We start from the raw sequence: 12,013 nt of genomic DNA on the forward strand, positions 1-12,013 counted from the left end.
GGTGTTACACAGCTGCCCACTCTCCCTAGACTGTTTGGACCATGGTTGCTGGGAGGGCAGACGCTTCCCAGGAGAAGGTGTGGAGGCAGGAGAAAGTTGGTATATCCAGAGATGAGCCTGGACTGAACAACCCCAGAGAACTGGTGCTAGGAGAGGAACTATAGGGAAGAGATTTTAGGTCATAAATTAATAAAGACATAGCTACATCTTCTGGTGGACAGAAGTTTCCAGACTGGCTCCCTCAGATATCAGAGCTGGCTTTCTGAGTCACACCTCCTAGATGGACTTCCCTGAGCCTAGCTGGGCTCATCCACCTTTCTACCCTGACCCAGAGATGGGCATGGAAATCCCTTGAGCCCCTCGTGAGGTATACTAAGCAAAAGCCTCCATACCTCTAGGCTCCAGTTTAGCATCTTGTCAATAGTGGAAAACAACAGACCTTCCCTGCCCTGTCTACTGCACAGCAATAAGCAAAAACTTAGTAATTATTATTACTCCATGTGAGACATTGACATTGTTTTCTTGTCAGAGTGTCTCCGGGGACAAGCAGGGACCTACAGGGTTTTGATGCTTAGTCTTTTCCTCCCCAGCCCAACAGAAGACTCAGTTTCCCCATCTTGACACCATTGCAAGGGGGAAATCTTCCCCTCCATGCCCCTCCCCTGTTCCACTCCCGGCTTTGCCCACCCAAGTCCAGCTCTGCCTGGCCCCCACCTGTCTTCACAAACGCCCAATTCCCTACCCATCCTAGCGTTGCCCAGCCCACAATTTCCCTTCCCATCAAGGACGTCCCTCATTAGCCACGCCCACAAAGACTCCCCATCTCTCCAGTCTTAGCCGGCTCCTCATCTTAGAGCAGGGACAGCCCCCATCACAGCCTGGCTCTAAGCCTTGTCAGCGCTATCTCCATCCCAGTCCCCAGTCGGAGAACAGGCTCCTCCCCATTCCCAACGTTTCTGCTCTACTCTCAGTGCTGGCCCCGCCCTATCCCAGAAAGACCCCGCCCTACCCTAGGGAAAGCTCCACCCCCGTCCGGGCCCAGTCCCATCTCTCAGCCTCATTCCGCGGCTGAGGCGGGTCCCTAGCCCAGGCTCCGCCCCATTAGTACAGGCCCCGCCCCGTCCGCTCGCCGGCCCCGCCCAGTCCGACTTCCCAGACTCGGGAGACTGCGGCGGGACACGGGGCGTCATGGCGGCCTCTGAGCGCCGCGCCTTCGCTCACAAGATCAACAGGTAGCGAGTGCGGCCGCGGACACTGTCGTTCCGGGCAGGATGAGCGGGGGCGAGTGCGAGTGCTGGGGGCTGGCGAGGAGCGGTAGCGGGGGCGTGCCGGGCTCCCCGAGGACTTCCCGGAGGAGGAAGCGCGTCCTGAGTCGGTGCGGGCGGGCTCCCCGGAGCGCCGGGGCTGCATCCCGACCCTCCAGCTTCTCTCCTGTCCTTTCCTCACCGGCCGGAGGAAATTATCAGCCCCTCCCCCGCCTAGGGTCCCAGAACCCAGCTGTCTGGGAAGAAGGAGCTGCCGGAGCTGGAGGACAGCTGGGGACAGCCCCCCTCAGTCTCCTGCCTCAGCCTCTCCCCACACCGCCTGGGCGCAGGAGGGGGGACGAGGGGGCTGGGGACTGAACCAGCTGGTGGGCAGACGGTGGAGGGGGACAGACGACAGATGCTCGGGGATCCTTTCCCGTGACCACTGGTGATTGGGAGAGAGCTTGGAAGAAGGCTCAAAACTGGGGCGGGTTCGTAATCATCTCTGGAATCTGATCCACTGACCATCCTTAGGTGGGAGACGCCGCTTGTGGGTCCCACACTAATGGAAACACAAGAAGTAGCCCCTCTCTTGGGTTTGCCATGGTGGGACAAACAGGTGCCAGATAGATGTGACAGTGATATGGTGGGGATCTCTAAGACAGGAAGCAGGTAGGGAGGCTGGGGGGGGGGGCTGCTCATCGGCTATGTGGGAGGGGCTGGTGCATTCAAGCACCTACCTAAAGGAGGGAAAAGATCACTGGTCCATCATCCAGGGAAGAAGCGAGTGCAAAGGCCCTGTGGCCACAAAGGGAATAGATTTTAGAGAGTCTTGCGGACCAGAAGGAGGACTTTGACTTTGGCCCCAGGTGAAGTGAGAGCCATAGAGAATTCTGGATAGAGGAGGGATGTGACCTGGAGCAGAGCAATTGGACAGTTTTCAGGTCTCATAGTACCATGTGTTTCTTGTCTCTTAAGTCCCTATGTCCTTGAGTTTTGGTTCAAGTGAGCAAGACGGGTGTTGTCTAGGAGAATAGGAGCTGTGGAGCCCAGGCTAAGATCAGAAAATGATGCTGGGGTCCTAATGCACTTTGGGGAAGTGTCCCAAGACTTCCCAAGAAGTTTGATAGGAAGACGGTTTTGCATGGAGACCTGACCCTGTATTCACCTATCCTTTGAGTTTACCCACAAATTCCCAGATGAACCCTAACATCAGGGATCTGAGTGGAGTCTTGGTTACACTTGGTTGTGTTTTGCTTGTTTGAGACAGGCTTTCCTGCCCAACGCTAGGTTTACAGGCGTGCACTACACACAGTTTCAGTGGCGCTGGGGCCGGAACGCATGCTTTCTGCATGCCAGGCAAGTCCTCTAACAGCAGAGCCACATGGCCAGCACCTTGCTTTGGGCTTGCTTTCCTTTGGAGAAGGGATCTCGCCTTCTTCTAACTAGTCCAGAACTGACCATGTAGCCCAAGGTGGCTTCAAAGTTCAGCAATCATCCTACCTCTCAGCTTTCTGAGTACTGGGATGACCACGTGAGGCACTGTGCATGTTTAACTTGTTTTGTTTTGTTTTATTGCTATTTATTGAGCTCTACATTTTTCTTTGCTCCCTTCCCTGCCTCTCCCCTCCCCACTTCATCCCTCCCCCAAGGTCCCCATGCTCCCAATTTACTCAGGAGATCTTATCTTTTTCTACTTTCTACTTCCCATGTAGATTAGATCTATGTAAGTCTCTCTTAGTGTCCGCATTGTTGTCTAAATTCTCTGGAATTGTGGTTTGTAGGCTGGCTTTCTTTGCTTTATGTTTAAAAACCACCTATGAGTGAGTACATGTGATAATTGTCTTTCTGTGTCTGGGTTGCCTCACTCAAAATAATGTTTTCTAGCTCCATCCATTTTCCTGCAAAATTCAAGCTGTCGTTATTTTTTTGCTGTATAGTACTCCATTGTGTAAATGTACCACATTTTCCTTGTGTGTTTAACTTTTAAATATATATATATGTATGTATGTATGTATGTATTTTCTTTTTTTTTTTAAAGATTTTGTTTATTTATTATGTATACAACATTCTGCCTCCATGTATGCCTGCAGGCCAGAGGGCGCCAGATCTCATTACAGATGGTTGTGAGCCACCATGTGGTTGCTGGGAATTGAACTCAGGTCTCCAGCCCTGTGTGTATTTTCATTTACTTACTTTATGTGTACTTGTGTGTGCCAGTGTGTATGGGAGGTCAGCGGACAGCTCACAGGAGTCTGGTTCTTTCACTGTATAGATGCCAGGGATCAAGCTGTGGTCATCAGTCTTGGCAACAAGGGCTTTTGCTCACTGAGCCATCTTGCCACCCTCACCTTGGTTTTTGAGGCAAGCCTCTTAGTGGGTTCTGAAGCTCACAGATTCAGCAAGGCTGGTTGCCCAGCAAGCTCTGGTATGTCTGCCGCTACCTCCAGCTACAGGACCCCAAGCTGATGCTTGTATGGCAGGCACTTACTGAGTCGTCCCCAGCTCTTCTGTTTGTTTTGTTTTATGGGACAGGGTTTCATTCTGTGTCTAGGCTGGTCTTGAACTGGCAGCAAGGCTCCTGCTTCGGTCTCCCACTCTCAAGTGTGGGGATTACACAATCACATCTGCCTCTTTTGTCTCTCTCAGTCAGATTCCAGGAGTGGATGTGGCCTCTTCCTACATCCTGGACTTCCACCACTGTGAACCTTGTGTGCGCGCGCGCGCGCGCGCGCGCGCGCGCGCACGCGTGTGTGTGTGTGTGTGTGTGTGTGTGTGTGTGTGTGTGTAGATGTGAAATCAGCTCGTGCCCCTCCTATGTTCCACAGCTCATGTATGGAGTCAGAGGACAGCTTTTAGGAGTCCTTTTCTACAGCTCATCAGGCTTGGCAGCAAGTTGCCACTGAGCCAGCCTCCCTCCATCTTACCTTTTGAGGCAGGGTTGCTCACTGGGATCTGGAGCTCCAGCTAAGCTGGTTGGTTAGGGAGCCCCAGGGATCCTCTTGTCCCTGTTTCTGCAGTGCTGGAGGCTGTTTATCTGGTGTGGGTTCTCAGCTTGGGCAGCAGGCACTGTCCCTGGTAGGTGTCTCAACCATTGCAGTGAGGGGTGTCATTGTAGTGTCTCTGAGTGTCTGTGTCTCTGTGGCGAAGAGAGTTTTCTAGGTGCTGATATCTGTACTGAGTCAGAGAGAGAGAGAGAGAGAGAGAGAGAGAGAGAGAGAGAGAGAGAGAGAGAGGTGTTCTCCTAGGATGCCTGAACCAATCAGATTTGCGAGGAGGAATGTAGAGGAGGTTTAGCGTGTGAGCCATGGAAGTTAGGAGGGTTGAGAGTGCAAACCTAGCCTGGATTACACAGTGAGATTGGGGCCAGCCTGGAATACATGAGACCCTGTTTCAAAATGTTGGGGGGCCAGAAAGATAACTCAGTCAACAAACAGCCATGCAAGCATGAGGACCTACGCACGTTCAATCCCTAACATCCATGTAAAAGCCAGATGTGGTGGAACACCTTAGCCCCTGTTCTGGGACGATGGAGAATGGTTGGCTCCCGGAGCTCACTGACCAGCAACCTATCCCAATGGAGAGACTCTTTCTCAGGAAGTAGGATGGATGGTACCAGAAGAGACATAAGAAGCTGACCTCTGGCCTCCATCTGGATACACATCACACCCCTTCTACCCATTACTGCCGAACAATGGGGCATAAGGCCATCGTAGTAATTTGGACATGTACATAGTAACAGAGCAGCAGTTCCCATGACTGGGGCTGCAAGCCCACCACTGTTTTCCAAGGCCAAGGGCTGTTTCTCATCCTGCCCCTCCTCCCCAAACCCTGTGCTTTCTCCAGCCGAAGACCACCTCAGATGAGGTGTAGCCTCCATCCCCGTCCTTGCATCTTTTAAAAATACTAATCCTGGAGCCCTGCGTGCTTCAGAGGAGTCTGCTTTGCAGGTTTTGAATCTGAGCACAAACCTTCCATTTTCATTTTCATTTTCATTTCGCGGGGCCTGGAGAAATGGCTCGGGGGTTAAGAGGGTCCAGGTTTGGTTCCCAGCATCCACATGGTGGCTCACAGTCAGCTATAACTCCGGTTCCAGGGAATCTGATGCCCGCTCTCTTCTAACCTCTGAGGGTTACACACATACATGCAGGCAAAGCACTCATGCACTTAAAATAAATAATAAACCTAAGTTTAATTTGGTGCTGGGGCCATTGAGACGGCCCAGCAGGTAAGAGGCCACCCAGCCTGACATCCCGAATTTGGGCCAATAGTGGGAGGAGGAAAACAACCCCCATGAATTGTCTTTGACTTTTATCCATACACTGGCTAGCTGGCTTTTTCTTGGTTTTGTTTTGCTGTAGCGTGACTCAGTGATGGAGCCCCTGCCTAGAATCCCCCAGTGAGGGGCTAGGGTGTGACTCAGTGGTAGAGCCCCTGCCTAGAATCCCCCAGTAAGGGGCTGGGGTGTGGCTCAGTGGTAGAGCCTCTGCCTAGAATCCCCCAGTGAGGGGCTGAGGACATGGTTCAGCTGCAACATTTTCTAGCATGCAGGAGGCCAGAAGTCATCCTCAGCATTACAAAACAAAAGAAACATTATTGAACACCTAGAATCAACACGACCTCCTCCAAGGCTGGGATTCCAGTGCAGCAGGCCTGGCATCTGGCCGTTCTTTCTGAGCTGAGGGTCCTGGTGGCTTCTCCACCCTGGCAGCCTCATCCTAGACTCCCTGAGAACATACACTTACAGAATGCTCACTGGTCCCTCTGAGGTCAGGGTAATTGTAAACAGGTAAACTGAGGCTGGGCAGAGCTTCACAGACAGGAGGGAATAGGTTCCTGCTCCGAGTGCAGTGCCCAGTTGATGTGTTTGAAGAACCCAGGAAAGATGGAGGGATGGTGTCTTCCTCTAGACATTAAGGGTCTAAGAGGGGAGGTGATGGGGAGGAAACTGTCATTCCTCACATCTGGCAGGCACAGTGACACTTCCCTGTCTGATGTGGGAAGGGACCAGCAGCTTTTATCTATCTATTTATTCTTGCAGTGCTTGCAACCCTGGGATTGGAACCCAGGGCCTGCTACAGCAGCAGGGCCAGCCCTCCACCACTGTGCTACTCCCATTCCCAGCCCCAGTTTTTAATTAGTTTACTGGCTTGGCACCCGAAGTAAGGGGACAGCCTTAGGGAGTCAGCTCCCACCTACCATGTGAGTCTTGGGGTCTGAGCCCAGGTGTTCATGGACTTCTACCTGCTGAGCCATCTTTTTTTAAAGCTCGTTGTGTTTTTATTTTTCCTTTCACCATCCAAGTTCTCTCTTACAAATAAGCCCGCCCCCCCATTCCCGAGTTTTCTTGTTCTCATACGCCTTTTCTGTCTTCCCAGGACAGTGGCTGCCGAGGTCCGGAAGCAGGTGTCCCGCGAACGCAGCGGCTCACCCCACTCCAGCCGACGCTCCAGTAGTTCCCTGGGGGTGAGTCCCTGCCCAGTGTCTGGCAGCAGTGGGCACACCCTCCTCTGATGCTGCTTGGCCATCTGCCTTCAATGGCCAGGGAGGAGGGGGTCCTTGTCCTTCCCACATCTGTGCAAATGCAGGGTCGTGTGTTCCAAGGGTGGTCTGGGGATGATACCGGCTTCCTGGACCACCCAGATGGGGCCCCAGACTGGGGGCTGGAAGAGACTTCCTGCCACGGGGGGAAGAGGTGGGGCCTCAGGAATTGTCTCCGACCATTCCTTCTACCATTAGAGTCTTTCCAGACGCCAGGGTGTGATTTCCTTCCTGGAGTCCCTGGGGAGAGGGGGCAGGGCGCTGGCCAAGCTGCTATGGAAAGTCTGAGCTTGCGGGCTCCCGTCGACCCTCAGAGGCTCCCACCACCCTCTCCTGCAGTCTAAAGTCAACTGTGAGCATACTCCCTGCCTGTCACCAGTGGGAGCCATGGCCACTGTATTTCAATCAGGTCCCTCTGACGGAGGTCATAGAACCCCTGGACTTCGAGGACGTGCTTCTGAGCCGGCCACCTGATGTTGAGCCCGGTCCCCTCAGGGACTTGATAGAGTTTCCAGCCGATGACTTAGAACTACTGAAGCAGCCCCGAGAATGTCGGACCACAGAGTCTGGGGTTCCCGAGGATGGGTGCGTTCTACACACACACAGACATCTCACTCCCTCTCCCAAAGTCTCGTACTCCCAGCTTCAACTCCAGGCCCTGGATGCCTGTGTGGCCTTGGGCAAATTACTCTCCTTCTCTGATCCTCCATTTTGACATCTTTGACTTAAAAAAAAAATTGTTGTTGTGGGTGTGTGTGTGTGATAGGTAAGTGTGCAGAGGCTAGAGGTGAATTCAGGAATCTTCCTTTTTCATTCTCCACCTGATGTATTGAGGCAGAGTCTCTCACATTCCAGCCAGCTTGCTCTAGGGGTGCCCTGCTTTGCCTCTTGAGTCTGGGGTTTGGGTGGGCCACCATGCTCACCCACTGTTGTTGTATGGGTGCAGGGGATCTGAACCCCAGTCTCTATGCTTGTGTGGCAAGCACTGTACCTGCCCAGCATCTCTCCAGCTGCATTTTCTTTTTCACTTCTTTTTTTATTAATTTATTGTTGTTTATGGACATTGGTGTTTTGCCTGCATGTATGTCTGTGTGAGGTGTGCCAGATCCCCTGGAACTGGAGTTACAGACATACAGACAATTGAGAGCTGCCATGTGGGTGCTGGGCATTGAACCTGGGTCCTCTGAAGGAGCAGTCAGTGTTGTTGGCCTCTGAGCCATTTCTCCAGGCCCCCCCCGCCTTTTTATTTTTTAAAGATTTATTAATTTTACACATATGGTGTTTCACCTGCATGCATGTCCCTGCATCACCTGTGTGCCTGGTGCCCATGGAGGTCAAAAGTGGGCGTCAGATCCTCTGGAACTGGAGTTACAAATGATTATGAGTCCATGTGGGTGCTGTAGACTGAACTGGGGTCCCCTGCAAGAGCAGCCGGTGGTCTGTGTGTATGTCTGTAGGCCAGAAGAGGACACCAGACCTCATTACAGATGGTTGTGAGCCACTATGTGGTTGCTGGGAATTGAACTCAGGACCTTTGGAAGAACAGGCAATGCTCTTAACCACTGAGCCATCTCTCCAGCCCCCAGCCTGTGGTTCTTAATTGCTGAGCATCTCTGCAGCCTGTTGAGTTTGTGGTTTTTTGGTTTTTTTTTTTTGGTTTGGTTTTGTTTTGTTTTTTTTTTTTGATTTTCGAGACAGGGTTTTTCCGTAGCTTTTCTGGTTCCTGTCCTGGAACTAGCTCTTGTAGACCAGGCTGGCCTCGAACTCACAGAGATCCGCCTGCCTCTGCCTCCCAAGTGCTGGGATTAAAGGCGTGCACCACCACCGCCCGGCCTGAGTTTGTGTTTTGAGGTAGGTCTTATGTAGCCCAGGCCAGGACCTGAACATCTGGTTCTTCTGAATCTGTCTCCTTGCTGCCGGGATCCCAGTACAGATCATGCCTGTCTGCCCCAGGGCGTGGTGGTCTACGTAGTGCCGAGGATGACCCACTGCTTGGTGAATAGGAAGCTGGTTCCTACCACTAAGCTGCATGCTTAGTCTGCTGTTAGTAAGACAGAATCTCACACTGTGTCCCAGCCTGGTTTGTAACTCAGAGAAATTCCCCTGCCTCAGCCTCCCAAGCGTTGGTACCGACAGTTCTTTTCTCCTAGGCCTTTGGAAATGTTCCCCGCCTCTGTTTACCCTCGTTGTATTTTGCTGTAGAAAGTTGGACGCCCAGGTGAGGGCTGCGGTGGCGATGTACTCGGAGGACTGGGTCATTGTACGCAGAAGGTGCGTCCGACCCAGAGCGGTTCACGGGAGAGGAAGGAGGGTGGCAGGGCTGCAGTCTGTGGTTGGCCCCTCTGTTTAGTCACCCACTGTACGGTCCAAGAGCAACTGAACTTCTTTAGTAAGAAGGGGCCTTGGTAGTTGTCACGTGACTTTACTGTATCACTGTATCACCTGATTGGCCCTGCTCCACACCCCTGCTAGGTACCAGCACCTGAGTACGGCGTACAGCCCTGTCACTACGGAGACACAGCGAGAGCGACAGAAAGGCCTCACTTGCCAGGTCTTCGAGCAGGATACCTCTGGGGATGAAAGGATGGGTCCTGAGGACACGGTGAGGGGCTGCTGGCTGAGATTACTGAGGGTTTGGACTCAGGAAAATGCCCTGTTAGCCTTGATCCTAGTGAGTGAAATAGACAGCGGGACTGAAAGTCCCGATTCCGCACATTTGTCAAGTACATGCTGTTTGGATACCCGAGGCTTGCCGCTTGTGCTCCGTTCATCCAGTGACTCGGGGCCACAACGCTTATCCCTCTTCACGGCAGAGAGACTGAGGAGAGCAAAGTTATTAGTGCTTATATGTTGTTGGCCAGCATTTACTGAACACCTACTGTATACCGATAATCATTTGTTCTTGCTAGTAGGCTTCAATGGTTGTAGTTAGAGGTAGTTAGTTGTAGGAGGTGTGGATTTAGCTCAGTGCTGTGCAAAGCCAAGGCATGGGTTTCATCCTCAGCCGGGGGGGGGGGGGGGGGGCAGGGAGGGAAATGAAAAAAAAAAAAAACAAGAAAACTAGATGCAAGGGGAAACCGAGGCTCATAGACAGGTCAGAGAATCAAGGTCGCAGAGATGAACTAGATTGGAGTCAGAGCTATGAGACAGCTGACAGGGTGATCCTAGGTCAACCAATCACCTGGAAGAAAGAACTCTCCTTTCCCTGGCAACAGTGACCAAAGTCCCAGGGAAGACTCTGATTGGTCTAGCCCAGAGACCATTAGGTGTGCTCCAGTTGGTCAGAGAAGGGTCACCTGTGGGATATGGTGGCCTCCTACATCAGTGATAGAGAGCTCCCTACAAAGAAGTATTTCTAGAAGTTTCTGGAGAGGCCAACCAAACCCCCAAGTGGCCCTTGTAGCGGTGACCCCACCTTGGCTTACCTTCAGCTTCTCTCCCATGAGGGTTAGAGGTCTACAGGGACAGGAGAGTAGGGCATACAGTTGGTGCTCAGCGCTGTCACATTTTCAACTGCAGGACGATTCCCAGCACTGCTCAGGCTCTCCAGAGGACACCCCTCGAAGCAGTGGGGCCTCTGGCATCTTCAGCCTGAGGAACCTGGCTGCGGACTCACTACTACCAGCCCTGCTTGAGCGGGCAGCCCCCGAGGACGTGGACCGGCGCAATGAAGCCCTCAGGCGGCAGCACCGGGCCCCTGCCCTGCTCACCTTGTACCCCGCACCTGATGAGGTGGGTGCCAGGGCTCACTGCCGCTCTCCAGACCAGAGTCTAACCACCCAACTAGGTCCCTGTGTATCCAGCCAGTGTTTACTGGCTGCCTACTATATTCCCACCTTCAGCTCATGACGTTTATTGAGCACTAAGTGCTTATCTCTACATTTATTTAACCAATATCCATTGTATGCCTACTGTATACTTCTCTATTTAATTAACCCGTGTGCTGACCACCTATCGTATGTGTCTCTATATGTCTAGCCATTTTCTTTGGCTCCTAGTAAATACCATTATGTTTTGTTTAACCATTTATTGAGAGCTGGCCGTATATTTAGTCAGTATTTGCAGGGTTTGTAGAGAATAGAAATATTCCTTGGCTATCATGGGGTTATTGGTATAAATACCAACAAATATTTTTGAAGTTTAAAATATATAAGTCAAAAATGCTTTCAAGCAGGGTGGTGGCGGTGCACTCTTTTAATCCCAGCACTCAGGAGGCAGATGCAGGCAGATCTCTGTGAGTCCAAGGCCAGCCTGGTTTACAGAGTGAGTTCCAGGACAGCCAAGGCTACACAGAGAAACCCTGTCTCGAAAAAAGAAAAACCAAACAAACAATGCATTCAAGCTTGGCATGGTGTTCCGTGCTTATAATCCCAGCGCTTGGGAGGTGGGGGTAGAAGGATCAGACATTCAAGGTCAACCTTGGCTATGAATTCCAGGCCAATGAGGACTGCAGAAAACCATGTCTCAGAATAAAACAAAGAGAACGTGTAGCACAGCCTCTTACTGCGTGCTGTCGTCTAACCTGCGTTGGGAGGCTCAGAATGCCACTTAGCCTCTCGCTGTTCAGAGCCCTGTTCTAAACTAAAGTGTTGACTCTCTCACGTGCTGTTGTGTGGGTAATACATTCACAACCCTCGCCAAGCCACAGAGTTGGAAACCCAACTGCTAAACTCAGAGACTTTGTACTGTTTGTCTGTCTGTCCGTCTAGCATTCAGTGAGTGCTTTCTTTATACACTGTACCTATCCAAACAGAATCTGTTGGCACTTCCTGTATATCTCTGAACAGAATGGACCAGCATGCTTTATGATTGATAGTGGGGATATGGCTGAGTTAGAAGGAGAGGAGGCATTCCAGGCTGGGAAACACCATGTGGAAAGTTCCATCCAGCTTGGGATGTGGGGGACTGGAGCCGGGATTGGTGCAGCTCACCTCAGGCCAGGCATTCTAGAACAGTCCTGAAGAAACCATCCCAGATGTCCCCTCTTTCCCACAGGATGAAGCTGTAGAACGCTGCAGCCTCCCAGAGCCACCCCGAGAGCACTTTGGACAGCGGATTCTGGTCAAGTGTCTGTCACTCAAGTGAGTCAGAGAGCAGCCAAGATGGGTTTCCCTGTAAGGACACCATGGGCTTTTCCTTCCCCTCTCTGAAGGCACAAATGCCTAAACATGCTTCCTCTACATCAGTACATGCCACACACACCACACCATACACACACACCACACCAC

General features: G+C 52.0%; 1 protein-coding gene across 6 annotated transcripts in view; it reads left to right on the forward strand.

Annotated features, from left to right (window-relative positions):
- Positions 1–1,126: 1,126 nt before the first annotated feature.
- The window catches only part of Dock6 (dedicator of cytokinesis 6), a 62,246-nt gene continuing 51,359 nt past the window's right edge, over positions 1,127–12,013 (forward strand). For 5 of the 6 annotated variants that reach the window (XM_075966579.1, XM_075966581.1, XM_075966580.1 and 2 more), the window contains exons 1-7: positions 1,127–1,232; positions 6,623–6,710; positions 7,195–7,370; positions 8,988–9,056; positions 9,258–9,387; positions 10,305–10,517; positions 11,781–11,866. In XM_075966579.1, the coding sequence (XP_075822694.1) occupies positions 1,189–1,232; positions 6,623–6,710; positions 7,195–7,370; positions 8,988–9,056; positions 9,258–9,387; positions 10,305–10,517; positions 11,781–11,866 (806 nt within the window). In that variant the 5' untranslated portion in view covers positions 1,127–1,188. Of the gene's footprint in view, positions 1,233–6,622; positions 6,711–7,194; positions 7,371–8,935; positions 9,057–9,257; positions 9,388–10,304; positions 10,518–11,780; positions 11,867–12,013 lie in introns of those variants that run through there. The other variant, XM_075966582.1, reaches the window with a different exon arrangement.

The sequence above is a fragment of the Microtus pennsylvanicus genome, chromosome 3, assembly GCF_037038515.1.
Source record: "Microtus pennsylvanicus isolate mMicPen1 chromosome 3, mMicPen1.hap1, whole genome shotgun sequence".
In the NCBI taxonomy this organism is placed as follows: Eukaryota; Metazoa; Chordata; class Mammalia; order Rodentia; family Cricetidae; genus Microtus; species Microtus pennsylvanicus.